The sequence below is a fragment of the Drosophila kikkawai genome, chromosome X (genome assembly GCF_030179895.1).
Source record: "Drosophila kikkawai strain 14028-0561.14 chromosome X, DkikHiC1v2, whole genome shotgun sequence".
NCBI classification, from domain to species: domain Eukaryota; kingdom Metazoa; phylum Arthropoda; class Insecta; order Diptera; family Drosophilidae; genus Drosophila; species Drosophila kikkawai.
In genome coordinates this window covers 21,708,310-21,736,118 of record NC_091733.1, presented here as the reverse complement: position 1 = coordinate 21,736,118, position 27,809 = coordinate 21,708,310, and the positions used below count along the sequence as shown (strand labels likewise).

Here is a 27,809-nt window from a genome sequence, read left to right as displayed (position 1 = left end):
TGGTAACACTGGATCGTGAATCGGCGCACTCGGAAATTCGAATTTAGGGAAAGCCAAAGGTCCATCTCGCCACACTGCTCCTAGCTCTAATATGTTAACATTTTGCTTTGAAATTCAGAGTGACCAAGGAGAAAATACCGAAAAATATCAAACAAAAATATCGCGATTTCGATATTTGGGCAAAAAATATCGTTATATTTAGGTTTTGAAACACGCCAGATATAGTCGGAAAATAGCTAACTTGGCAAATTTTGTTTTTTCCTTCGCCTGCACACACATCTTCGTTCCGTGTTTCCGTGTGTTTTTACCTGGATTAAGCGATTTGCCTGCTGCGCGTTTGTTTACTGGTATCTGATATGATATCTGGCGTTTCTGGCCACTCAGCGCGAAAATCGAAAATAAATCGGACGGTATCAGGAAAATTAAACTAGCAAACACGAAAAACGAATAACGGAAAAAGCGTCGGTAGAAAATTGAGCAAGCGAAGCTAAGGTAAATTGCAAGCAGATTTGTTGGTTTTTTTGTGCCATTATGTACTACTTTTTATCTCGTCCCCGCTCCCCGCTTTTCCCCACGTCAAATTGTGCAATACGCACACACGCATACAGACGCAAGTGGGAGGCTTGGGGAGCAGTGGTTGGAAAAGGAGGAGCGGAGGAGGAGCAGCTTCAAACCACCAACAAACACACACATACAGAGGCACGCGCGCATATACATATAAATATACATATGCATACATACAGCTGTATGTACATGTTCCAATAAGAACGACTGAGACGTGAAATGTTTTTTTTTGTGTTCTGTTTTTTTTTCTTGCTTGCCATGTGAATGCATACGCATATATACTCTAATTGCATTAAACTGGAAAACAGGTAAAAGCCAGATTCATTATTTTTCAAATTTTCTGAATGAAAAGGAAAACTGAAAATGAGAACGAAAGCAGAAAAAACGCGAGTGCAACGGTTAAAATAACGTGATACACACACAGCACGTGTGTGTGTGTGTCTCCAACATTCCTTTTTATCCACTTTTATTAGTCATCTTTGGTGTGGAAAAAGAAAAAAAAAACGACAAATTGAAGCCAAAGCTGTATGGGCATCTCTGTGCCGCAAATTTTTTTTTCATGTGCAACAAAAGATCGTCGAAAAAGTGCTAAAATCATAACGGTAAAGGCTGAAAGCCCCGAAAATGAAAATATCAGTTAAAATTCAACAAGAAAACTTTCGTGCGTGCGTGTGAGTGTATGTGTGCAAACAAGAGATTTTCCCGGAGAGAGCCGCACGAAAATTACGGTTCTCCTCGCCTCAGTGGGTGTAGGTGTATATATGTGTATGTGTGTTGGTGTTGCTGTGTGTGTGTGTCTCTGGCAGGACACCCAAGCAAAAGCAACGAAAATTTTCATGCTGTGGCTCGGCACATAACGGTTCTTCCTTCGTTTTCTGTTTCTGTTCTGTTTTTTATTTTTATTTTTTTTTGTGCTTTGCGCTGCTGCTGCGCAGTCGCTGCCGCCGTCGACGTCGCACCGTGTGCCACAGCGCTTTGAAATTTGTTTGCCCAACTCGGCAGCACTCTCTCTTGCGCTCTCCCTTCGCTCTCTTTTTCTCTCTCTGCCCCTTGCCCCCTCGATTTGCTGTCCTTCGACTCCAACGGAGCTCTCAACTCCAGGGACATGCCATATCAAGGTTTTACTGTGCGCGTGTTTTCCTTCTCGAGAGCTTAGTCCTTAGGTTCCAGACTCATCTCGTCACTGCTCCCCGTCCCCTTTCTGGTCCAACCTGCTCCTCCTGGGCCCTGCAGTTGCCTGCATTCCACGAAAAGCATGGAGCAAGGAAAGGAATGTGCAGCAGGAATGGCTTCAGCAATTCATTAATGATTGCAGGGCGGGCGACCCGGTCAATCATCCAATAATACCTCCGGCACAAACTCGCTGTCATTCCATTTCAATTCATTCTATTCACAGTTCTCAATTCGCGATTCGAAATTCTCGTACACCCTGCCTCAGCCGTCCCCTAATTAAAGTTTACCCACAACTCTGTGACTGTTATGGCACTGCGTTCATGTGTTCCTTAAACTCTATTTTGTAGTCAATTAAAATATGATCAAATGAATGATTACTCAAATTACGTTAAACTTATATAGTTTGTGGCTGAAAACCATCTATAGTCATAGTCATCTATTTGAATTTATTTAATTTTTAACAAGAATTTAACTTCGGGTAACCGAAGTTTGTATACCCTTGCAGTTTGCAATGGGTTCAAGGTCCAAATATTGAAATCTAAATTGAAAACAGTGCTTTGGAAATAAAAAGTGTAGATACTCAACAAAAGTTTCAAATTAAAACATTGTTTAAATATTTTGTGTACTCACATTTCTCTAGGTCCCTCCTCTGATCAATCTCCTTGATTTCTCTCCGATATCAAACTCTCTCCGGTGATATCTGCTCGCTTTTCCTCAATCTCTCACTTTCTGACAAAAAGAAAGCAAAAACTTACACTCTCCCAAGCTCTGTAGCACTAAACTACAAAAGAAAGATATACGATACACTAAAAAACATCACAAAAATGATCAACTCTATTAGTGGAGAGTAACTGCTACCACACTACCTACAACTCGACCTCAACATTCAGCTGGGTTACCACTCAGAAGATGATAGAACCAGTTGGGAATTATAGTGTCATGCGAGTGTGAATTTATTTTATTTTTATTTATTTTTTTATATTGAAAAATATACAAATTAATTTTATTTATTTATACAATTATAAGTCTTGTTTTCCTTGCACTATTTAAATGATATTTAAATTTTTTTATTTCCATTTTTATTGTTATATATATAATTATTATTAGGGGAGAGTGGGGATAGGTGAACCACGGGGATAGATGAACCACTACACTAAATTTGGAAAGCAAATAAACTTTACAAAACAAAAGATAGTATGTTTGCATAATACTTAATATTCCAAGGAATATGGGCTCTTTTAGATTTCTATATACAGCAGACCCTTACGTCGAATTGTTCAGACATAATAATGTTAATAAAAAAAAGTGGTTCACCTATCCCCACTCTCCCCTACCTACCTATTTAAATTACTTAACCGCCCACTATTAGATTTCTGGGACTATCAGGTACGAACATTTTGCTACCAACGGGAAAGGAAAATTACACATAAAATACAACCTGTCTTTGTTTGATTAAAATCCATAGCGATTATGTTGTAACCTCTTTGTTCGTTTTGGCAAATTATTTGCGCATGTATCATAGAGGAGAAATTCTCCCACCAATTGTTTACAATTTGAACTTGTCGTTAGCGACAAAGAGACTGTCAATATAGAAGATCTATTTTATTCCCTAATTTCATAAGATTTGCTCTCTGCCAGTGTGTTTGGAAATATGAAATGTTAATGTTGCCCATGTCGATGATGTTTTTCAATCGATTGAACAGGTGCTTCCCTGCCAGGTCAGATAGTGTGAGATGTTTTTCCCGAAATCGCCGACATGTGAACAGCCATAGGCCGATTTTAATTTTCTACGCAATGCGTGAATGGGGTGGTTGGGTGATGTACATATGTATATACCATCTCCATTGTTTCTGGCCCGAATGTGTGTGCTCCTATTGTGTCATTTTAAAATGCACCCCGACCTGTCTATTAGCCCGCTGTGATTGAGTGGCCGTGTCCCGTCGTCGATTGGGTGATTACCTATGCAAATATGCAGTTTGACAGCTTGGTAGTTTAGCAGTTAGTCGTAGTTTAACGGTGGACTGTTAACGATTAACTGCCAGCTAATTGTTAAAATTGGCAGTTGGAAACGTGAGCGGTAGAATAGAAGTACAAGTGGAAGTGGATTTCGAATTGGAATTGGTATGCAAATTGCAGGCGGCATCAGACATTTCGAACAATTAGCGGTGCGACAATTGCTAAAAGTGGCAACGGCAACGGAGAGGCTGCGTGAGAAATGATCATCGCAACGTACCGTACCGCACCGAGCAATTCGAAATGACTCAGACAAACAGCTAAGCAGCCAAAACAGCCAGACAGCAGCTAGCACAATTGAAAAAACATAAAAAATAAAAATAAATAACAAACTAGCAGAGGCAGAGCTAAAGCTAGCCAGAAAAGTAAAGCACACCGCGCCGCCAACACACAGAAATTTTCGAAAATAACGAAGGCAAATGCGAAGTATGTTGCCTGCCTCTGTACACACAAATTGCGCTAATAATAGCGAAAGCGGCAGCAGAAGAAACTATTAGAAGTACAGAGAGTTTCGCCTGAGTTATAGGCGCGCAAAAATAGGCATGGGAAAATAACAGCATCAAACAGCAGCCGAAAAAAGGCCAGGCAACTTGGTGGAAATCTCCCGTGAATGTATAATATATAAAATAAGAAGTCAAATCGCCTGCAGTTGGCCTCATCCATACATACAGCTGCACTGTGAAAAAAACCCCAGTCAATATGACTGTTGTTTTTGCATTGAAAATACTTTCACTTTCCTTTTTTGAATATTAAGAAAGATCAAAGGTGGAATATCCTATATTTCGTATAATGACTAAATTGTTGATATTAGCTGGTTTAAAATTGGATAGGCACACCGTTTTATGACTTTTTCCATGAAATCAACTTGAATGTTTTCTTAATCATGCTGCCAAATTACCTTATTATTGTATAAAAAGCACAAATATTAACCAAAATTCATAGTTTAATAATCACAATGTCTGGAATCGGATACCTTTATATATAATACACTTGAAGAATATTTTTAGTTACAGATAAAACATGAAAGAAAAAAAAACCAATTTACATTTGTAGTTTAGGCATAGTGAAGTCCAATTAGTTTCCATTATATTTATTATTAGGATAAACATGTAAAATTTCCTGTTCGAAAAGTAAATAATAAAATACATATTTGTTTTTTAATATTTATTCTTTAATGATTTTCAAAAACGCCAATTTCTATAGCACCTATTCTATGAAACGGAAGTAGGGAAAATATATATATGGGACTTAACCTGTGCATGTGCAACCCATATATGTATTCTGCCACATTTAGTGTTTCATCTGATTTTATGACAATGTAGATAAAATATTAAAGTGACCCAGTTTTGGGAAAATGTTTGTTATTGTTGTGGAATGGCAGCGCGCGTTATTGTTTGCAGTGCACTGGCGGACAAACCTATATACACTGCATATACATACATAAATATACAGTTATTCCCAACAGTTTCGGGTCAATTGACTTTTAGTGTAGTGCTGGTGCTGCATACACACACTCGCGCACTCTCGCGGCACTTTATGTAAATGTGTGTGCAGGGGCGCAGGCCAAAAAGGAAAAGCTCGCAAAAAGAAGCAAAGCAACATGGGAACTCACTCTGCCGCTGTTGGCAGCGGCAGCGGCGTCCGCGCATAGAAACGCCGCACGCAACAAATCGCCTGAGCCAAAGCCAAAGCCTAAGCTCACAAACATACATGTACATACACAACACAGCTACGGCTGCCTCCTTTTTTCTCTGCCTCCCACAGGCTCCCCTTCTATCTCTCTTCTCTGCCCCTGCCGTGCCTTTCCTTCGCTCGCCCACTGCCGGCACTGTGGTTGCGATAAGCTCAAACATTGAGCCTTGATTTTGCTCACAAGTTTTTTTTTTTCGAAAAAGTTTTTAAGCGCGCGCTCACCACCGTCGTGCAATAACTGTAAAATTTCCATAAATATTTAACGGTCTTTTGCCGTGGGCTTGCAATTCCTCATTAGGTGGAAAGCTTTCCACCATCAGAGCTGCAAAGTGGAGTGTAGAGTGGCGTGGGGGTAAAAAATTGATAAAAGTCGTCAATGCGCAAAGCTCAGTGTAAGTTTCATTTGCATTAACTCATGTGCCGCCGCCACCTGATTCCGCCCTACCCCCTTTGTAATGACATCAGCATCTCCCTCTCTGGTTATTTTTATGTTATTTTATTTTTTATTACACACTATGCCAATGCGGCCCATAGTATTTGGCGAACATTCCCGTTTTTCCACCGCCGCCTCCCTCGTGCTTGCCTTCGCATCCTTTTCTGCTGCAGTTGACGTTTCTGGCCCAAGAAAAAGGACACGAGCAGAGGAAGGATGAAAGTGGAAAATGGTAAAATTGTAAATGGAAAAAGGCAAATGGAGGCACAAACAAAAATAAACATAAAAGGAAATACACGTTTGCCTTGATGATGAAGTCCCTAAATTAAAATCTGAATCTGAAATATGGGTAGAAAATCAAATCTACCGCCTACCGTATATATTCGAAAAGCAATTAAATTCTCAATTAAAAATCAATGAACTTGGGTTTGCAATGAAATTCGTGACCAGGACCTGGTGTCAGCCCAAAATCAAATGCTTGCCTAATGCAAATAATTCCCAAAATGGTGTTCAACAGTTTATGCTCGAATATAATCATTTATAGCAATAACTTTCCATTTTTCTTTCTCTGAGCACCCTTTAATGAAACTTCATGCCACTGGCATGCAGTAAAATCATTAATTAATAACTGAATGTCACAACGGCGTACCCCATTTTAAAATCACACCTTTTATACTTTGTTGTGCTAAACAATTGCCATAAATACCACCTACCAGATCGCTTATAAAAAGTTTGTCATAATTAATTTGTGGCCAGCGAACAAAATCGTCACTTTTCAATTAGGCAAATATTTTTAAGGTTTTTTTTTATTAAATTTATTTGTAATCATAAACAATTATTATATTGTTTCCCGAAAGTATTACACTATAATAATAATTTTCTATATTTCTAAAATTAAGAAAAAGTTTAAATTAATTTAAGGCAAGGTAGATTGGCCTAATTTAAATCCCTTCTTGATAAAAGGGAGAATTGCATTTGTTTTACTGATACCTTTTTCATCAAAACCATGGCGAATTCACCCTAAAATTTTGTGATAAAAATCTCACACGTGTGCACATATAATTCTCAATTTGTTCTAGCTTCCCTAGAAGGAATGACGTTGCCGGCCTCAGGTATATATCATGTGCTATTAGTAATATAATTAATTTCCAGTTTGACCGGTCGTTAACGTTGACTGACACTTTAACTGGACATTAAGAAGTTGGTCCTCAATATACCATAAATATAATGGGCAAAGCTGACTCTACAAAAAGTTGGAACAATTAAAGAATAAAGCTGTTAGCCAGTAGTGCTGTTTAGTTTCCGCTTTATAAAGACAAAACAACGATGTTGCAATGTTTTCGTTCTCCTTGGCGTGGCGTGCCTGCCCGCGATTGTTTCTGTTTTTCCTGCTGCTGTTGCTCTCGTGTGTGTCAGCAACAGGACATACGCACAGTGGGAACAGCGGGAGCAGAATTGTTAGCGCGAGCGAAGTGCGGAATGCAGGAAAGAAGCCCACATCCAACAGCGTTCTCGTCATAATGACCGACTAACTGAGTGACTCTGCCTGTTGTATGTCTGTTTTTGTGCGCGTGCGAATGTGCGTGCGCCATGTCCTGAGCCTGTCCGTGTCCATGTCGGTGTCCGTGTGTCCATGAGCCCGTGCTTGTGTGTGTGTGTCAGTGTTTGTGTTTGTTAGGATATAGATGTGCCTGTATCGTATCTCGGTTCGTGCATGCGCCTCAACAGCGGTCAGGGTTGACTTTTTGCAGACGAAGGCGGTAGCGGAGGCGACGAAGAAGGAGATACAGGACCCAGAAGCCAAAAAAGGACCTCCCAGATCCTCATACCCATGGCCATGCCCAGTGAGCGCGTTCGTATCCTTGAAGCCAGCGCAACAGCAACGAAATTAAGCTGAATCCCAACCAGAACCGCGCGCTTCTTTGGTCTTATTGGATTTGGCTCTGGCTCTGGCTCTGGCTCTGCAGGCTTGGAGTTGTGTGCGTGTGTGTGTGTGTGACAGAGAGTGAGAGAGAGCTGGGGAATCGATAAAGCATACTTATTTGGGTTTTTGGTGCAACATGCTTTAAACTATGTATACACACACCGATACGGGCACAGATACAGATACAGATACTGGTGTGCGGTGTGTCATATTTCAGCGTTATATGCTCGGGCACTGCCGTACCGCACATAACCTCAAACCGCGTTATGGCTGCGCCATCAAAAGCTCCACTGTCTTGCTCCCGCTCTCTATCGCTCTCTGTCCCTGTCTTTCATTCGCTCACCGAGTCGCTCTTCTGCTTCCTCTCTTTCTATGCTCTGCTCAGTCCTCGTTACACCAACTCGAGATTAGCTTCCGGTGGGGATATAAATCATCTCTCGGTTCGTTGCTCAAGTTATAAATATTAAATATTCAAAAGCGACTTTTTCCCATCCTGCCTCCATCTCCTCCTGCTTTCCATTCATCGCCTGGTTGCCTCTCCCGTTTGTCCTGTGTGTGTGCGTGCGAGTATGTATGTGCTTTTGCTTTGCCCTTTCGCTTTCAGCTTCGCACTTTAAACAGCTGCTCCGGCTTCCCTACCCTCCCCCCATCCTTTCTTCCACCCACCCAGCCGCATTCACGCTGTGTCCCTCTTGCTCTTTAACACACTCCTGAGCTTCGTTACAGTTACTTTACGCATACACTGGCGGTCATAAAAACCGCAACGCGAATGAATGAAACAACAAAAACCGCTTGGGGAATTCCGTTCTACGGTTCTCTAAGTTCCTGTGTGTGTGCGTGAGCGTAAGTGTGAGTGTGTATTGGTGTCCTAGCCAAAAGAGTTTTGAAAATTCCGAGCGAACAAAGGAAAACCAGGTTAAAGATTATGCTATGCACCCCACCAATGTATGTATTTATGTAAAGCCTGTGCCCCAGAAAACTTCAAATAATTTGGCGAAAAAAAGACTGGAAACCCGATCTGCTAATTTTCAAATACCATTGCAAAATCCTAAAAGAAGCAACATGTCCTGAATATAAATCAAAAATCTTGTTCAATGAATAAATAAAACAAAACAGATAAATTACGTATACTTAATAAATCATTTAGTAGCCAGGGATAGTAGGACCAAATGAAAAGGAAAATGAAATTTGAATTAATTGAATTAATATTTTCGAAAGACTTTTTATCTATTATATAGCCTAATGTAAACCTTGTAGGCACTGCAAAGTGTGGCACTGCAAGGTTTACAATCAACTTAGATAACATCAAAATATCCCCAAAAGGATATATTATAGAGTTTAGGTGCTTAGAAAGTCAATTTAAATTCAACTCTTTCATTTGGGGTTTCGAGTTATGAAACTGCAGTCTGAACTTAAGCTTTTTTTTTGCACAATTGAACTGAACTGGAGATTAGCAAGTTTTCATGATGGTCCGGAAAGCAATATTAAAGAGCAACATTTGAGTAGATTAGCAAGGGTATTCGCCAGTCAACCCCCCAACGCCCCCTTTTGTGCACATAGTGAAAAGTTGCTCCATTGTTGGGGCCTCGTAGTGTTGGTTGCTTTTTGTGTAAGTTTTGCGTTTGTGCTACTTAACCTTTTTTGTTTGGCAGCGTTTGGCAAAGTTGTTGGCTAAAGTATTTTATGCTGTATGACGGAAACTTTAGAGTGTGTTGCTGTTGTTTCTCCAACTCTCCCCTCTCTTATTTTTTATTTATTTATTTATTTTTTTTGTCATGCCGCTTGATTTTGCGCTCAGCTCTCGTGGCCGTCATCGAGTGGTGAAGCGGAGTGGAGCAGAGCGAAGGGGAACCTCCCTTCGCTTTGATTGTGTGAGTGCACTCAGCATGCAAACAATGCCGTTAGCCAGCAACAAAGACGACTAGGCAAGCTGCTTTTGCCTTGCTTTGGTTTAGTTAGCTGGCTTTGTTTTTTTCTTTCTTCTTCTTTTTTCTTCTTGTTTTGTTTGCTGCTTTGCATAAATTTGCACACAAAACTGAGCAAAAAAGAAAAACATAAATAAAAAACGAAGGAGAGAAGAAAATTTGGCTAAGCTGTTGCAGTTTTTATGACCGCCACTGTGTACGGCCAAGAACGATAATGATGACGATGATGATGATGACGTTGCCTTGGCCCTCCAGTCTCCATCTCTCTCGTTCTCTCTTCGTGGCTTTGTCAATGACATGTCCTTCTCGCCCTCTCGCTCTGCTGTCCTCTCTCTTTCTCTCTTCCTTTGCGCTGTTGTGTGCGTGCGTATACGTGATGCTGCAGTTTACGGTTACTCGTTAAAGTTAATGCTTTTAAATAGCTTATAGGTAATTTGTTGCTGTCGTTGACACCTATGCCGAGCATTTTACAAGATTTGCCCTCTCTGCACGTGTGTCAGTGTGCTCTGTGTGTGCGGTTGTGCGATTGCTTAAATGTGGTCACGACACGCACATCAGCTGTTTGCACCGAGTTAAGCCGCAAGTGAAATATATATGTATACATATGTACACAGTGACGGTCAGAATATTAGTAGAGCCAATCTGATCTAACAAGCCCATCTTTACCACCTTGAGGGGCTTAAGCTAATACCAAGTAAATGTAATTTAAAAGTTTGCATTGCACTTGCAACCCACATACACATACATATTTGTAGAATGCAGTTTCTATTGGTTGGGACTTTGTTAGTTCGGTTAGTGATTGCAATTTCCATTTTTAAAAAATAATTCGATTACGCATAGATAGGGTAAGACTCAAAAAGAAGCAACATTTCCTGAATATAAATAAAATACGACAAAACGGATATATTACGTATACGTACGTATACTTAATAAATCGCTTCAGTAGTCAGGAACAGTAGGATCAAAGAATACAAAACGTGTAGCTTTGACAATTTTACTAGCAATACTTTCACGTCTAGTTGATTTGTTTAAATGAATTCAATGGAATAATTATAATCAGTTTGGTATGCATACGTACATATATAGAAACATTTGGACAAAGGGCATATACAAGTTGTCGCAACAAAATACGCAAAATAGCAAAATAATCCCCTGAATGCGTCGCTTTAGTTTATAGATAGGGTCATGACAACACATTGTATACATATAAGCCCTGGCCCTAAGAACTTAATTTGTTGTTTACCTCGTTGTTTACCAATCACTGGCAAGTGGATCGCATGCACTGCCTTGGGCATGAAGTGCATATTAAAGGAGACAGCTTAATGGCAGGGATTTATTTATAAACAATTGCATGCGCATTTTAGCTGGCCACTTTGCACGCCTTCACCTGCACCTGTGCACACCTGAAATACCACCGCGAACCCCGCCGCCAGTTGAGCGGACAGTGGACTTAAATGCTAATTGCCGGGTGGAAAAGAGTGAAAAGCCGAGCCAGCCAAGACACATGAAACGAGGAAAGAAACGACAACGGACTCTGAAATTAGGTCGAGCAGTAACAGCAGCACCCAGCACCACCATCAAGTTGAATACAATTTTACCAAAAATAATCTCGCTGTGCTGCTGCTGTGCGACAATTTTCATGCACCAAACAAACAATACACAAACAGGCGAACTGCCGTCCGAGATGAAAAATCGCTCAAAGTGAAAAAAGTACTTGAGTTATTGGAGCAGACAGCCGCGTGGGGGCGGGGTATGTTGATGAGATGGTTGGGGGTTTCTGGGGGAAGTCCGAGAACTGTCACTCAAACGGTCACCGAAAAAGTGCGCGGCGTTGATTTGGTTTTTTTTCTTTCATGGTGTGTCCCCCGCTCTTTAGAAGCGATAAATTAAGTTGAGAATTTACTTGACAAAATCTATACGTGAATATATTCAAGCAAGCGAAGATAAATACAGTAAAAGTTGTGCTATTAGCAAGTATTATAACATATAAATATGCATCGTACTGATGTAGAAATATTAGTGGGGATTTCAGACTAAGCTCTTTGATATGTTGAATCTTGGCAAGTACACCTAATGCTTTGAGGCACTGTTTGGAAAAATACTTTTCGAATAATAAACCAGTCGCTGAGTTACACTAGCTACACACTCCTACAAAGCTTACATAAAGTGTGACCGAAGGATATACAAGATGTGGAATACATATTGAATATATGTCCACAAATAACCACCTCAACTGTTAAATCCCACCAAATTGTGCTTGCTCTAGTACAATATTTACCAAATGTATGTCGCCTAACCAATACCTACTGTAGCAGCCACTGTGTTGTCCTGTCTGTGTGCTGAGTGCCACCGGTAACTGTACACTCTGTTTGCGCCCTAACGGTAAAAATTGGCCAAATGGCGTGCGACCAAAGTGGCAGGAGCAAGACAGACAGAAAGCAGCCAGAGTTCATAATGAAATTCCGCTTCAAATTTCGAACAAATATGTTTTTAACGTCCGTGTGTGTTGCGTTCCGTTTCATTTCGTTCTGTTTCGCTTCTCCTTTTGTGTATTTTTGTGAAAATATAAATTGTACTACTCGCGGCACTGTCTGTTTTTCAAGTTTATGCCAGGCCTATCCATGTATACCTGCAAAATAAGCCATTTTTGTTAAAAGTTGACAAGGAAATTAGACCAGACAAGCTGGGATAAGTTTTAAAATGGCTGCAATTGTTTCTCCTTGAATTTTAAAATTTCTTATAATTTAGCAAATCAACAAGTAACAAGTAAGAGATCCACTTAATAGCTAAGTGGGGAACTGAACACTGGAGCTACTAAGTTAGAAACTGAACAACTGTGTGAACAACTAAAAAAATTAGTAAAAAACTAAGAAAATGAACAATTTAGTGATCACTTGATCAAAAGTGAGCTTCACAGCTTGTTCACTAAAGTGAAATTCTGTTACCTAATACCATAATATTGAATGACATGTTTTCGTGAATTGGGCATCGCATAAACTTGGTTTATCCGAAAGTGTATTGCCTTGTGCTCTGTGTGCTGCGGCTTTTGTGGGTGACATGTGCATGTGGGACACTCGCGCGCTGTTTGTTTTTCTCTTTTTTTTCTCGTACTTTTTTCTTTTGGCAACAACGTGACTTCATCATCATTCAACATGATCATCGTCCGTCGACTGCGTAACGTGAAAAACAATTGCATGAATATTTATGGTGTGCTCATGTGAGCGTTTTTCCCCAGTTTTTCCGAGCGCACGCTTGTGTGGGTGTATGAGTCCGCGGTTTTTATGCAAACATATACTTTTTTTCTAGTTATATGCCCCCGTCAACCATAAAGCAACGTCAAAGGATTGCCCGGCAAATTGGCTTCAGCCGTAAAATGCGTTTGCGTGTAGAAACGAAACGATACGAAACGAAACCAAACCGTCGCCTTTTCGTCCCCCTTAATTTCCCTTTTCCATTTTCCCCCCTATGCGATCTCACTCCGGTTTCCGCGGTTTCCAGCCAGCCTTATTGATGGCATAATTGTTGTTGCCGCTGTTACTGTTGCTTAGTCGCAACGCATTTCGAACTTAATTATTATAATTAATTGGCAAGAACAACAACAGGGCCAAAAACAAAAAGAACACAACAAAATAGCAACAACAAAAAAAGGGGGAAAAAAAAAGAAAATAGAGAAACCAAATAGAAGTGAACGAAACACGCAACTACCGCATAAAAGGGGCTGTTAACTAACCCACTACCGTCGTGTTGCCCCCCATTTGCTCAACAGGCAGAGAGGCCCTTGAACATTTCAGAATTTTCATGGCTATCTTGGTGATACTTGGACCACGGTGTTACAGTGCACACAGTGCTCTGGTGAAAGTCATTTAAATTAGCCTTCTGACGCTCTCTTGCTCTCTCGTTCAGCCAGGCGACAAAAGCCGCCAGTTTAGCTGAATAATTTACCATTTAAAAACGCTTTTCCTTCATGTGTGCATGTTGCCTGTGGAAAACAAAGCCCCACACACATACACACAGACAATAGATGGAATAATGCACGAGTAGAGAGAAAAAAATATATATGTACATGAAAGAATAACACGTAAATGTTTGCATATAAAAAGTGAATAGGAACAATTGTTAAGCCATTTTATGCGCATGAAAGCGGAATTATGCAAATGCCAAGTAAGACAAGAACAAGAACAAGGCGGTGACAATAACGGGAATAATATAACAGTATAACAGTGCACTGGAAATGTATTTTATGAGCATATTTTGGGTCAATCTGAGGGTCTTGAAAAAGAAAAGGCAAGAACAAGTCTGTGACAATAACGGGGATAATATAACAGTATAACAGTGCACTGGAAATATATTTTATAAGCATATTTTGGGGCTGAGGGTCTTGAAAAAGAAAAGGCAAAAACAAGGCGATGACAATAACGGGGATAATATAACAGTATAACAGTGCACTGGAAATACTTTGTATATAGAATACATATTTCGGAGCAATCTAAGGCCTTAAAAAAGGACGAAGAAAAGGGTTGGGCTTGGGTAATGATGTAAGGGAAAGTGGACAATTCTGGAAAAATCGATTTTCATCTTTTCCTCCTGGGGTTAGGTTACCAATAAATTAGAACAAATTTTGTTCGACCTTAAAGAGAAAACTAAACCCATTGGATCGTATGTAATTTAGTTTTTCAGATTGGAGAAATACAATTTTTCTCTTTAAAAAAAAAGTGACTATGATTTTGGTTCAGTGTTCCTGCCCGTCATTTCCATTGCATTCCAATTCCGGTGACAACAAACGCATGAAAATCGAACCAAAATATTATTCCAATGCGCCGCTGTTGCTCTGTTTTCAACATTGCTCCATTGTTCATAAATGCAAACAACAAGTGTTGTTGGTATTTCATTTTTTTTTTTTTTTTTTCATTTTCCCCCCCCCTAAACAGACACCGCAAAGCAAACACTGAGACACAGAAGCAGGGCAACAGAGAAACAGAAACGGAAACTAGTAAACAAAAACGGCTGCTTTTTGCTCGCTTAAGTTCACTTCGTTTCGTTTCGATACGATTCGGCTCCGTTGGGCCATTCGGTTCGGTGTCTCGCCTTTTGTTCTTGCCATTGGCATTCGACACACTTTTTAATTAGTTTTGCCACATTTCGCAAATAGTTTTAAGCAAATATATACAGCATTTTGCCCGCTTTAATTAAAAGCGCCTTTGTTGTTTCGCCAGCTAGCCAGCCCCTGCTCAGCTTTCAGTACAACTCGATTCTGTTCGGTTTCAGCAAATAAATATTTGCACATCTTTTTTTTAATTAAGTGACCGAGTTGCCAGACTGCAAGATGCGGCACTTGTGACGCTGGCAACCAGACGGGACCACCCAACATGCAGATTGTTGTACATATTTTTGCATTCGATTTTACCATTTTGGCAAATGGATACAAACAAAAAACAATCGGGTGAGATGCAGGAATGCATGTGCTGTACTTGTGGGATAAACACCGAAACCATTCGCTCGAATTTATGGATTCAGTCGAAATATTAACATTGTGTGTGGGTGAAATGGGTGAATGGGGTTGATTTTGGGTGAATGGATCGGCCAGACCTGGCACACATGTTTATCGCATGATATAAACCACAGAACGACCCACCGACCTACAATGCCTTGCCAGAATGCCTAAATAAATGCCAGAATTCAAACCGCAGCAGAGCCCCGCCTGGCGGCCTAAAACGTCTAAAGCGAAAAATAAATACCGAAGGAACAGCGAAGCAAGAACCACAGCAGCAGCAGCAGCAACAACACTGGCCATATCAATGGCAAACGGTAGCAACAATTAAAAAAAAAAGGCAATGGCACGAATCAACGACGAAAGGAACGGCAGGCAGAGGGAGCAAAAGTTGGTCTCTATAGGACTGACTGACTGACACCTGTACAAAGCGTCAATAAGTGAGGCCAAGTGGGCTATTAAATGCCAAGTTAATGGGTTGAACAAATTGTTTTTACCAGTCAGAGTTGTTGGTTTTATTTTTTATTTTTTCCCCCTCCTGTTGTTCATTTCGCCTCACTTGGAGTAGACAGACGAGACGCATTAAATGCAGGCAAGCAGGCAGGCAGACCAGACTGTCTGATCGATAAAAGTATGTGTGTTTTTAATCTGTAAGGCCAAGGACTTATGCAAAACAGCAACAGATAAGCAAGTAAGCATTGGCAATGCAAAAGTGGGTCACTTGTACGTGTGCGTGTGTTATCGATGAATGTCAAGTTCAATCGATCAACCGTTAAACAGGCGATAGTTAAATGCTCTACGGTTGCCTAACAAATATTTAAGGCCAAGAAATCTGGTAATTATACAACAAACGTTTACATTATCGATGATTATCGAGCTTAATCGCTTAACAATTATTAATCTTTCGATTATTTTAAGAATCTAATCGTAGTAGTGTCAGTGTCTAATGGATAATTAATGCGTTTTAACAAACATGTATACAATCGATTAATGTCAAAACTCCTCGATATTATCGATAACCCAGTTGAAAGGCTAAGAACACGCATGGCTTTCTAAGCTAATGCATTTATTGCAATAAATTAAGCGGCAGCATTAGCGTAAATTACATCTGACACTGCAATTGGGGGGCAAACAAAAAAAAAGAATATAAATTAAACACGAAACATGTGATGCCAGCCGTTCATTACGTGGTCAAACTGTTTTTATTTGCATTAAAATTGAGGTTAATAACTATGGCGCAAATTTATTGCAACTGTCAATGCATATCCATTAAAACGCTTGCGTTCAATTTGATGTGTCGAATGCTCGATTAGCAACCGCAGCCGCAGCCACAGCCACTGCCTCCGTGCCCATGCCCAGCCCTTTCCCGCCCAACCATTACGGCCCCCTAAATTATTAATTCCCCCTCCCTGTGTGTGTGTGTGTGTGTGTGCCTGAATTGGCGGTGTCTGTGTGATAATTTGAAGCCGTTAGTTGATTTTCTTGTTGCTTGTGAAGCCAAAGTCAAGCAACTGGAGCAAAGTCTGTTGCCTTCGCGTTCGAATTACTCTAACTGAAAGATATTGCTGGCTTGATGTAGGACCCACAGGGGATGCGGAGTATGTGTACATCCTGTGAATGTTAGGTCAAGGAACTTGTTATGCATAACTGTTAGTTAAAGCTAACGATTTTCGATACTGAATACTTTAAATGCCGTGAATTATCGATTCTATCGGAGGCCTAGAACATAGAGTGAGAGGATATCTGCTTTCTGTGGGATGTCCAAGTTAAGGTGCTGGTTAACTATTAACGCTCAGTCAAAATGGTCTTAATCAGGTTACTAAACCGAAAGTTTAATAATAATGAAGCCTGGTTTTTTTCAGTAGGGTCTTCTTCCTTTCTATATTTACCTAAATCAATTGAGGCTTTCTTTCATTCTTGATCAGTTTCGATAAAGTTTTAACTTCCTGTTAAAATTAAACATTCGGAAAGGAGAAACTTGACTTATGAAATGACTTGATATTTAATATTTCAATTTAGCACTTTCTTTTATTCTAATTATTTTGGTGTTTTGATAAAGTTTTAACTTTCAAAAAAGTGCCTGTTAAAATTTAACATTCAGAAGAAAGAATAACTTGATATTTAATGCTTCTGCAAAATATGAAACTTTCAATTAAACTAAAGGGGGGTTAGTCTTGTGGTAGAGTATTCACTGCTTCCACTTATGAGTAGATTTTAACGCTTTGACTTGCTATTGCATATATATATTACCAGCGATCAGACTGGACTGGAGCTGGTGGTATCTGAGTGGGGGGTCCAACTAAATTTTAGCACAATCGAATTAGCATTTGGGCGGGTGTGCACGTTCTCGATTTGCGGCTCCCAGCGCAGCGCTGCACATTATTGCACTCGGGAGATTCCAATAACGAGTGCTGATATAATTACCCGACATGTGAGCCGGGCTTCGCCCCAGCCACACAGTCCACAGTCCTGCACATACACACATTCCTGCCCATATATGCACATTAATGTGTGTACAACGTAACAGCGCATAAATTGTACGTTGGGGACGAGCCCCTCTAACACGGAAAGGGGTATATGGGTATGAGGCATGAAATGAATGTGAATGTGAACGTGAACGTACGTACTTGTCGTTTATCTGACAGCCTGAATTAATTTAATAAAATCCGAAACATTTTATGAGCAATTAATTAAGATATTAGAAGGGACAGACACTGGGCTGTTGTTAAAATCTAAAGTGGTGACTTCTAAACTAATTGATTAGAAACTATTGTTGCAATTTTGGCAGGCAACAACAGACCTATTAAATGTATCCTTTTTAATCATCTAGTCGTGACTTGTTGAGTTGGGGAAACAATAAACGATAAACGATTAATTAATTATGTTTAAAGTAAAATTAATAACGCAATTGAATACTAATGCCAACACACTGCTCGCTCGGGTTGCCTATTAAAATAATAATAAACAAACAACCTTATAATGTCTTTTAATACTTAACCAGATTGGAGTTTGTTTGTGATAAATAAAACCTGTTAAATAACTCAAATCTGAGCATAACTTTAACATCCAAGCCTCGTACATTTTTCAAGTCTATAAATGCATATTTTGGTATTCCACAATTACGAACATTTTTGAATTATTTAGCGGTGAAAGTATGTCACCGGAATAAGTCACATAATGGAAAATATCCAAGCCGTAGTGCCTTTGCTCGAGTTTATTACCTTTGACTATGCCAAAAATATAATTCACAAAGAGGAGAACATCGTTTGCATAATTGCTTTTTAATTACCATACAAACGCGCATATTTTCATATCTGTCTGTACATAAACATATATATATATATATATCTATATGTACGATATATGTAAGTACACACACACACACCCGGCAGATACTCTGTGAAAGTAAACAACAAGTTTTATTTCATTAGCCTCGCGTTAATGTTGGCTGTTGTCTGGCTCTGACTCTGGCATGATTTTTGTAAGAGTGTAAGACGGTTGTAAGAGTAATATAAACTAATATAATTACTGTCAATTAATCACAGAGAGAGCAGGCATCGTTCTTCCTGAAAAGTTCTTAAGAAAAAAATTAGTTTCTATCTTGTTTAAAAATTCAACTCAGAAGGAAACAAAACTAAACAATTATTATTATAAAGAAAGATAAATAAAATTCTCAAGCAATGAAATTTAAAAAAAAAAACCTCTTAGGCCCTACTTGATTTATATTCTTGTTAACAAATATATTCATTAAAGCCTGGCAGCACTGACAAGGCAAGGAATGTGTCGAACATTTAGCCAGTTGTTGTGTTGTGCCGTGTGTTGTGGGTGTGGGTGTGTGCTGGGCGATCGTGTAAACGCAAAAATATGCGCAAAACAATAAAAACCTAACAATGAGCAAACAAATGGAATATGTGTATATATGTATGCATGGAAATTAGCCTGTGTAGGCAGGCAGTGATAAAATGCTCGCAAACTTGTTTAATAATTAAAAGTCAGCACACAAACTCGCTCGCTCGCTAGCTGCATAAGAATATGAATTTGCATATTGGCGAGCAAGAAAATTATCATACATATATTCCGACAAATATTCTTGACTTTTTGTTGTGGGGTGGATCCCCTACGGCTAGGAACTTATCCAACATTGTTAGAAATGAATCGAGCTATATCTATACGCCCAGCGGTGGATACCTAGGAAACCATTAAATGATCATCTCCTTTTTAACTGCCAGAGAATATTAACGCTTACGTTTTAATGCATTTTTGTCCGAATAAGCTTGGGCAACCATGAAATGGAGTCGTTAAAATTACATTGTCGAATAGTAATTGATTTTTCGAGCAAAAAAAAAAAAAACAAGAGAAACACATGAAGACGTCTTTTTCTAGAGGTGAAAAGGTCTTGTCAACAGTTAAAAATTGCGAAAAATAGTAGTAACAGGTATTTAATTATAAATTTAAGTATATATAATAAATATAGGAAATGTAAGTAATTAGTGTTTACTTATTACCTTTCAAGGTAACCTTTGAACTTGGTAAACACAAGTTCGAAAAGATTTTCATCGAATCAAATGCAGCAGGTTTTTCTCGTATTTCCCTCGCATTCCCTATCTCTCTCTATCTCTTTCCCTCGTTATTACGTCATTCCATGGCCTGTTCAATTTGCGGAAGACAGCTGACTTTAATTTACTGTTATGTGTGAGCCAACGGGGCGGATGGGCGATGTGGTTAGATGGGACTTCAGAGGACGCACGTGTTTTTGGCCCCAATCTCGATTTTTTTTTTTTACTGCCCTGCAATTGTCAGTCAATACGTCACTTGCAGACGCATAACAGTTACAGTAGTAACCGCGCTTCAGGTCTGTCCATCTGTCCGTCAGTTTGTTCGCCTGTCCGTCCGTCTGTCCGTCTGTCCGTCCTGCAGTCAGACAGTGCCAGGCAGTCATTCTGTTTGTGCAACCGCTGCGGTGATTGTTAGCACTATATTTATTTAGACGGCGTTGATTATTTTTCTAATTTATCCGCACATATTTGCATTTGCAAAGGAATGACAGCCAGCCAGCCAGTAGGTACTAGAAACAAAGCGCACAAAACACTGCAATTAATCAAACAAAAAGAATCTGAAACTATGCCAAAATAAAATAAAAATAAATAATAGAAAAATCAAGTCTGTGAAGCACAAAGTTTGCTGCCAATCAGAGTTCAAATTAACTGAAACGCAACACTCTTCGAGTGACTTTTGTCACCATTGTTGCGTGTAGCAGATTCAAAAACAAATAATATTATAAAGGTGTATAATTGTATGGTTCAATCAATTTCGATGTAACTGCGATAGGGTTGTGTGTGTGTGTGTGTGTGTGCTTTGGCATTCGTCACTGGCTGAACGTTTGGCATTTGATAAAGCCAGGCTAATGTTTATTTAAATGTCGATTTGATTGCCCTAATAGTTGATAGTTGTTTGGTATATAGACGAAGCACTTGTTATTCAAATTACAACTTGTCAGCGGTTGTTTTTTTTAATATATTTTTTTCCCAAACAATGCCATGATCTGGTTTAAATACTCAATATTCTTGTTAATGAATTAAAACAAACACTCGTGGTGCAATTAAAATTTGATTACTGCATTCCGTGTGCCGTGTTTATATATATGCTGGCAAAAACTATATAAATAATATAGGTTTTCGTGCAATTTCGTGTTTTGATTGACTGTTTTTCTGTTGGCTTTGCTGAGTAATAATTTTTGCTGCTCGTCCGTTCGGGCCCATAAAATGCTGCAATCGTGGCCAATTGCTTAACTGTAAAAACAGTAGCGGACAAGTTTATAGTAACTTTTTTACATTTATGTACACATTAGATAATTACTATTGTTTTTAATTATATATAAACATTTTACAACGATAATAACAAATCCGAAATAGCATTAAATTCAATTCGAAGAGCGCATTTGTTTTAGTTTTTATAGGGTTAAATAAGTAGTGCATTTTTTTTCAAATCAAAAACTTAAAAAATCTATAACTTAGCCAAAAATGATTTAACATTAATCAGAAAGCTGTTCTCAGTTAGTTTTTATGAGTTTAATAAATTTGCATACTACATTTAGGCTTTTAAGAAATTCTATTCTATACATTTTTAAGAATTTCAACGATCAAATTTTGAAAAAATGTCTAAACATGGTTAAATTTATTCGGCTTTTGATGCTGATCAAGAAAATATATGTTTTATGGGATTGAAAATGACTTCTTCACTGCTTTGCAAGCTTCTGACTTAAAATAAAGTACCCTAAAAGGGTTTAAAAAATATAAAGAGATGGATTTATTTGTAAACTTTTTTAAAAGTTCAACCGTATCATGTGCTTGTATAATATTTGTATTTAAATATATTTTTATGGCCAAATTCGTCGCGCTTTGATTTAATTAGTTGCGATAATCGAAATGAAAGTAAGGGCAAGCTTTCCTCAGATTACAAATTAGATTCGAATTATTTATAGTAATGCACGATGAGCTTTTCAGATTACGAATTATTTGTGGTTTTGAGCAATGCCATTTCCACCGCAATCGTGCGAATATATCACATGCCCATGTGCCTGTGCCTGTGCCTGTGCCGGTGCCTGTGCATTTCTGATTCACATGCCGCATTGTGATGAAAGGAGGGAGATACGTGTGTGCACGCCGGGATTGGGGAATGCGAACACCGAGGACTGGGAATTGGCCGCTGGTATAGGCATAGAGGGAGCCAAGGATTAGTATTAGTGGCTGGGCAGGGCATTTATTATTAATAACAGCCGGGTAATGTACGGCTAACATGAATATAAATACAAATGCTAATGCTGCCCCAACATTTTCCGTTGCAGAAACTGAACATTAAACAGCAGCGCGCGGGTAAGCAAGATCAGGACCAGGACCAGGACCAGGACACAAGGAGCGGCGGCAAACCAAGCCAAGTACAGGGTGGTGATCAGGCGTAACCACAGAGAGGCCAGCGAGTCCCGAACGGAAACCGCCGAAGCCAGCAGCCAGTAGCACTCAGCACTCGAGAGAGGAGACGCAGGCGGCGCAGTCGGAGTGTCGGGCAACAACATGTCTTCGCCGGCGGCGCAGAGCAACAGCAGCAGCAGCCAGTCGCAGTCAGTCGCCCAGCAGCAGCAGAATCAAAAGGCCAACGCAAACAACACACATGATAACAAGAATGCCTCGGCGACGACGGGGACAGCGGCAGCGGCGGCAGCAGCAGCAGGATCCGGTGGTGCTGGATCCAACACAGCTGCAGGCACACAACAGCAGGGGGCAACCTCGAGCGGTCCACAGAGCCCGACCAAGCGCAGCACAATATCGACAAAGGAGCGTGTGATCGACAGCGTGCCGTTCCCGCCAAACCGTAAGCTTACCTGCGCCGATGTCTTTGACGCGCGGACCGGTAAGCCGCACCACGACGTCCTTAAACAGCACTTCATCCTGGAGGGCCGGATTGAGGAGAGTGCCGCGCTGCGCATCATTCAAGAGGGCGCCACTCTGCTGCGCCAGGAGAAGACAATGATTGACATTGAGGCACCGGTGACGGTATGCGGCGACATACACGGCCAGTTCTATGATCTAATGAAGCTTTTCGAGATTGGCGGCTCGCCGGCGACCACCAAGTATCTGTTCCTGGGCGACTATGTCGACCGGGGCTACTTCAGCATCGAATGCGTGCTGTACCTGTGGTCGCTGAAGATCACCTATCCGCAGACGCTGTTCCTGCTGCGCGGCAACCACGAGTGCCGGCATCTGACCGAGTACTTCACCTTCAAGCAGGAGTGCAAGATCAAGTACTCGGAGCGCGTGTACGACGCGTGCATGGACGCGTTCGACTGCCTGCCGCTGGCGGCGCTGATGAACCAGCAGTTCCTGTGCGTGCACGGCGGCCTGTCGCCCGAGATACACGAGCTGGAGGACATACGGCGGCTCGACCGCTTCAAGGAGCCGCCCGCCTTCGGCCCCATGTGCGACCTGCTGTGGTCCGACCCGCTGGAGGACTTCGGCAACGAGAAGAACTCGGACTTCTACACGCACAACTCGGTGCGCGGCTGCTCGTACTTCTACAGCTACGCCGCCTGCTGCGACTTCCTGCAGAACAACAACCTGCTGTCGATCATCCGGGCGCACGAGGCGCAGGACGCCGGCTACCGCATGTACCGCAAGAGCCAGACCACCGGCTTCCCCTCGCTGATCACCATCTTCTCGGCGCCCAACTATCTCGACGTGTACAACAACAAGGCGGCGGTGCTGAAGTACGAGAACAACGTGATGAACATCCGGCAGTTCAACTGCTCGCCGCACCCCTACTGGCTTCCCAACTTCATGGACGTGTTCACCTGGTCGCTGCCCTTCGTGGGCGAGAAGGTCACCGAGATGCTGGTGAACGTGCTGAACATCTGCTCCGACGACGAGCTCATGACCGAGGAGAGCGAGGAGCCGCTCTCGGACGACGAGGCGGCGCTGCGCAAGGAGGTTATCCGCAACAAGATCCGTGCCATCGGCAAGATGGCTCGCGTCTTCTCCGTGCTGCGCGAAGAGTCCGAGTCGGTGCTGCAGCTGAAGGGCCTGACGCCGACGGGCGCCCTGCCACTCGGCGCCCTCTCCGGAGGCAAGCAGTCGCTCAAGAACGCCATGCAGGGCTTCTCGCCCAACCACAAGATTACCTCGTTTGCGGAGGCCAAGGGCCTCGATGCCGTCAACGAGCGGATGCCGCCGCGCCGAGATGCGACGCCCTCGCCGGCGGAGGAGGGCCAGAAATCACTGTCCGCGGCGGCAGCAGCAGCGGCCAATGCAAATGCGAATTCAATCAATGGATAATTCTAAGTCAAGTCAAGTCAGTAAAGTAAAGTCAAGTCAGTGATGAGAGGGCGGCAGCAGCACCAGTTGCAGTCATGTTAGTCGGTGGATTATCGGATCAAAGGATCGCTGGATTGGAGGATCTGAGGATCGGAGAATCGGAGGAGGAGCTAATTCAGTTAGTAGTCGACAGTTAAGCAGCAAACGGTGGGAGGGAGACGACGGACGGGACGGCAAACAGCTAGCGAACAGTTCAGTACGGATATAGTCTCAAAAAAAGCTCTCTCGGCTCAAAAAAAAAGAAGAAAACAAACGTAAAAACACAAGAAGACACGCAGGCAGACATATTGGTATTTAACGTGAAGCAAACTCCCAGAGATGGAAGCTAATTATAACGTTGAAAGGATAACAAATTTTGTGCAACATTATATCAAAAGATCAAATTTAAACGCCAGTGGCGCGCATTCTCCCCCATTTAAAAAAAACTAAACAAGTGAAAAAGGAAAAAACAAAAGAAAGAAAAAGAAAACACAAAGTAACAGCAAATTAGGTAATTTAAATTATTTGCTAAAAACAAATTGTAAAACGAATCGAAATCCAACTCTCTCTCTCCCTCATCTCTAAAAAAAAAAAAACAAAACAAAACAAAGAAATCTAAGCGAAAGGAGAACTAAATCTAGCATCTAAAAAAATACTGAAACTAAAGCTAAAGGATAAATTCTACTACTTGGGGCCGTCCACATATTGCGCAATTACCGCCTCTCCTCTCCCAGCTTAACAATTGATTATATAGTACGGTCGTACGGGATAACTGTGAATGCGCAATATATGGACGGACATATGCCCCCTTTCGTTGTGTGGCGTCTGCGGCGACTTCTATGGAAAAAAGGAAAGAATGTATGAAAGAATGCTAGAGAAAAAGAACAGAAACAACTTCCTACAACAGCAACAACAAAACAGCAGCAGCAACAATATTTTACTACAATATTTTTAAAAAACAAGAACAAGAAACGACTGAATCTCTATCTATCTTAACTATCCGACTCTTTCTCTCTCTCACACACACACACACACAAATATAAAAACACACACTACACCCACACGTACACACTTAGAAACAAGCTAGGGAATCGTTCCAACTCAAAGTTGATCGATCATCCCGTCGCCTATCGTTTATCGGTAATTGTTTATCGTCGCCATTGTCGCCTCACACTCTCTCTCATCTGGTGATTGTGTATGTGGTCTTTATATACGTGCCATCTTTGTCGTAGTCATTAGCTGAATATATTAATTAATGTGTTGCGATGCAGGTGCAAAAGGAGCTGCTGTCATAGCCCAGTAACCTTTCCCTTTTCCCCCACTCTCCCTTTCTCTCTCTCTCGCCCTTCACTCGACCTCCTCCCACCAATCGAAGAAGTCGAACTTATCGAAATAATCGAATCTCAATCGGCCTCATTTGCGCCTGCGTCGTTACAGTTTGTAAATCCTTTTTATACTTAATCGAATTTTAGTTACTTGTTGAGAAGGAGATAGGAAGATGGTAAAGATAAAGAAAGATAAAGATGAAGATGATTAAAACGAAAGTTGTAATTAAAAGTGTGTGCAATAGGAATTTTGTTATTTCTGCAATATATATATATATATATATATATATATATATATTTTTTTTTTTTTTATTTATATTTCTTGTTATCTTTTTTATAATTTGTATTTATTGTAAACTATTTATATATATATATACACCTACACAATCAGCAAACACACACACACACACACACACACATAATATAAATATATATTTATAAACTAAATTGTTGTTTCTACTTCATTATGCTTATGTTTTTATATCTCGATATACAGATATAAGTATATACACATATATATTGTATATCTATATTGTTTACTACACCTTTTTCTATAAGCATTAAGTAATTTAATTAAATAAATTTAATAAAATGAGAAAACTAAACAAAAACAAAAGCAACCGGGCGAGGCGTGCAAAAGTTTTTCTTAAACAAAAATAATTATATTCTACAATAAGACGTAAGGGAAAAATCATTAACAACAAGAAAAACTATGTGAATTACCTATTAAGTTTAAATTATACAACAACAAAAGAACAACAAAATGATAAATTTAAACCGAATAACGTTTACAACCAATTAACAAAATATATGTTTAAAAAAAAATATGAAAAAAACGAGAAGAATTGTGCAACATGCGAAAAGAACAAGAAAAAAAAAACGATGGAAAAAATCCGAAACACCTTTTCAGACAAACAAAACAAACCCAATTTAAAGTTTAAAGGAAATGTAATACAAAATGCAAACTTATAGCAATTTGAAGTACTTTATAAACAAATATACATACGTACGCATAAGAGAACGCATATATATATACATATATATATATTTGAAATAGTTAAGGGTCGAAGCTGAGACGAGAAGAGACAGAGAAAAAAGAGCGAAACCGATAACCAAATACGAAAGCGAACTCGATATACAGAAATAAAGCCGGTAACCGAATTCGAAATCGAATCCAAGCAGTATGCTAAAAGCGCAATAAATGCAGCAGCAATCAGAAATAGCTAAGCAGTAAAAGTCGATCACAAATTCGAGTTAAGTTGATAGACACACACACACACACACACACATACATATACATATACAGCCACACATACAAACACGCTATGGGCGAGCGAGAGGGATGGAAAGGATAAGTGCGGTTACATGTAGTTCCAGGATATGCAAGCAGTGCAAGCCGCATGCGGCCTTAAGCAAGCAGTTGTTGTAATAATTGGCAAGGCAGTGCACACAGGCACAGTGGGCCTGATCGCTGCGTTTAACCTTTAACTTTTTCGCTCCCGCTTCTTCCTCGCGTGTTTTTTGCCTTTTGCGCAGGTCGAGATCGGGAACTCCAGATCTCCAGCAGCAGCTACGTACATTACATATGTCATCAAGCAGTTAATGGTTACAGATGATTTACATTTATATATATATATTTACATATATATACGTATACAATATAAACCGATATAAGGATTAAGCGTTTCACACGTCACACACGCAGCAGCAGCAGCAGCAGACACACAAAACAATTTACAAAACGTTTACGCATTTCGATTCAATGAAAAACCAAGAAAATAATAATACCAAATATTTATATAAACCGTAATTACAACCAATAAAGGATTACATCAACCAAGAAGCTCTATTACTATTATTTTTAAAGTAAATCAATGAAGTTTTAACAAAGAAATTACCGCAACCCATATATGTATAGCATATAATTGAATATTTTTCTCCTCAAAACGTTCCCGCAATACAAACGAAAAACAAAAAAAAATTAAAAAAAAAAAAACAAAAATTAGCGCGCTCTTCTAAAATAATAAGTAAAAAGCAAAAGCGAAATTAACTTAATATACACATATATGCGAAGAAACCGAAAGAAGAAAAAACCAAACAAACCAAAATATAACATATTACGACTAAGCGAATAATATCTGATACAAATACTTTTATACTATTATACACGACGCCTAAGAACTAAACAAAAGCAAGACAAAATTATGATAATGACTTCTCGTCTCGCTCTCGCTCTAGCCCAATCCTCCCTCTTCTGCCCTTCACTCTCCACTCTCTACACTTCATTCGCCTATCGTCGTGCTCTTTGCTTTTGCACTCCTCCTTAACGCAAAAGCTCTCCTCGACTTCAACTTCGACCTTGACCCTTTTTCCTCTCTCGCTCTCGCTCTCGTTCTGTCTATCTATCTCTCTCTTTCTCTGTCTTTTCA

At 40.2% G+C, this 27,809-nt stretch overlaps 1 protein-coding gene across 5 annotated transcripts; it reads left to right on the top strand.

The window, feature by feature from the left end:
- Positions 1–250: 250 nt before the first annotated feature.
- On the top strand, positions 251–27,382 carry LOC108085934 (serine/threonine-protein phosphatase 2B catalytic subunit 3). 5 transcript variants are annotated; one of them, XM_017182713.3, is made up of 2 exons: positions 251–492; positions 22,057–27,382. In XM_017182713.3, exon 2 carries the CDS (start codon positions 22,283–22,285, stop codon positions 24,035–24,037), a length of 1,755 nt encoding a protein of 584 aa, XP_017038202.1. In that variant the 5' UTR covers positions 251–492; positions 22,057–22,282; the 3' UTR covers positions 24,038–27,382. The 5 variants fall into 5 exon arrangements, with proteins under 5 accessions (XP_017038202.1, XP_070144020.1, XP_070144021.1 ...); XM_070287919.1 differs by lacking the exon at positions 251–492 and adding an exon at positions 15,007–15,164; XM_070287920.1 differs by lacking the exon at positions 251–492 and adding an exon at positions 15,889–15,903.
- Positions 27,383–27,809: the final 427 nt, after the last annotated feature.